Here is a 1,600-nt window from a genome sequence, read left to right as displayed (position 1 = left end):
ACGTCCTGTAATTAGCTTTGTAGCAAGCCTCTATATATAGTAGTATGTTTAAAATAAATCTACCTGTCGCATTATTAAGTTGTAGCCAGTTAACTTGTGCTAGGTAGGTAATTCCACCTACAGAGGAATTGCAGCCGGATGTTCAGTTGGACGTGGAAAGCCGCAGTACAACGAGCGTGAGGTATATCCATTAATGGTTCACGTTCCTAGTATGGCACGGAAAAGGAAGTAAGTGCAGTACGGCAGTTAGCAGTACATGTACAGCTAGGTGAGTGAATCACGAAAACGGGTTTACACAATGCAGATAAGGAAAGCAGTGGGATTGTAGCATTGTTATGGTTATTCGTGGATGGTACCCTACGGTGACTTATGTAACTGGCTGCTACTGACGAGTCCCCTTCCCTCTATGTAATTTCACGCTTGCGCTTAGGAGCTTCGTGAACCTTCAGATATCCAGTGAAATCAAGACCAGATCGATCGTTCCTTGGAATCTATTCGCATAGATGCCTAGTTCTTGGTTGCCGATGTGTCTGCAGCAGCCTGGCCGTGGTCGTGATATTCACATGCCTCCTTTGCAATCGTCTCGAGGTACTTTGCTCTTCCGACCTTGCTGAGGCACTTCCCTAGAGCATAAGTCCCGTCCTCGTAGTTCATGATCATAACGTCCATTAAGAACATTCTAGGAAAGTTCTGCTCGGCATTGCGTACGTTTCTTGTCCAACGATATGTCTCAGCTCCAAATTTGACCAATAACCTCCGGAGACCGCAGTTTTCTGGAGTGTTGTCGTAGACGTAGTTCAACACGCCGTGGCAAAAGACCCATTCTGATAAAGACTTTTGAACCAGAAGGTCAACGGAAGCATTGCAGAGATGCGGAATTCCACGAGCGTCCCCAAAAACGTAGACCTTGGCGATAAGATAAGCACTAAGGGGTACTTTCCCTTCCGGAGTCAGCTGAGAGTAGAGTGTTCCATAGTACAGCCAATGATGGAAGGCTCTAAAGACATCCGGATCATCGTCTGGCAGATTGACTGTTTTCTGTGTGCTTTCTTTCCAATCTCCTCCAAGGGCGGCGCGGAAATACGAGGAGTGGTACGTCAGGAGGTTTCGGAAGACGGTGAATCGACGCTCGTTGTCTCCCTTTCCCACTACTACGAGGAATAGCTGATCGCCAAAATCATCGCTGAACGAGTATCAGATCAACGAGTATCAGATCAACGGAGAACAGAGTTGTAACAGAGGAACTTACGGCGACAACCGTGGTTTGGCGTGCGGACACTTGGGGATCTCGACGAGTGCCTCCGCCTTCATCTCCTCCTTCCCGTTGGGAGTGGCCATGGTTTCAAGTCACCGTAGTTATTATACGGTAACGGTTCGAATTGTATAGACGAGGATTGCTCTGGAGAGGTAGGCGAAGGTAGGCGAAGGTACGCGAGCTCGATGTGAGGAAGATGATCAAAGATAAGGAGCGGATGAGGTGCGAAGAGAAGTTGATCGAAGATGAAGGAGGGAAAAGTGTTGATGAGAGCTTGTACCGTGATGAAGGTGAAGTTGCCAACAAATATCTGCCAAGGAGTAGAGTTTTTTTCACCGCCCAGGA

At 47.7% G+C, this 1,600-nt stretch overlaps 1 protein-coding gene across 1 annotated transcript; it reads right to left on the bottom strand.

Annotated features, from left to right (window-relative positions):
- Positions 1 to 324: 324 nt before the first annotated feature.
- On the bottom strand, positions 325 to 1,321 carry EI97DRAFT_432564 (uncharacterized protein). The gene is made up of 2 exons (XM_033798191.1): positions 1,250 to 1,321; positions 325 to 1,183 (listed from the first exon to the last, which is right to left on the bottom strand). The coding sequence occupies exons 1-2, from the start codon at positions 1,309 to 1,311 to the stop codon at positions 508 to 510; spliced, it is 738 nt and encodes a 245-aa protein (XP_033654483.1). The 5' UTR covers positions 1,312 to 1,321; the 3' UTR covers positions 325 to 507.
- Positions 1,322 to 1,600: the final 279 nt, after the last annotated feature.

This window comes from Westerdykella ornata, assembly GCF_010094085.1.
Source record: "Westerdykella ornata strain CBS 379.55 unplaced genomic scaffold EI97scaffold_8, whole genome shotgun sequence".
In the NCBI taxonomy this organism is placed as follows: Eukaryota; Fungi; Ascomycota; class Dothideomycetes; order Pleosporales; family Sporormiaceae; genus Westerdykella; species Westerdykella ornata.
Note: the sequence above shows the minus strand (reverse complement) of the source record. Positions and strands in the feature narration are given on the sequence as shown.

What these genes read in the sequence shown, in the direction of transcription:
- EI97DRAFT_432564 (XM_033798191.1), bottom strand. Translation starts at nt 1,311, where the DNA reads ATGAAGGCGGAGGCACTCGTCGAGATCCCCAAGTGTCCGCACGCCAAA. An exon ending in GCCAAACCACGGTTGTCGCC is followed by an intron (nt 1,184 to 1,249) that starts GTAAGTTCCTCT and finishes ATACTCGTTCAG; the next exon opens with CGATGATTTTGGCGATCAGC.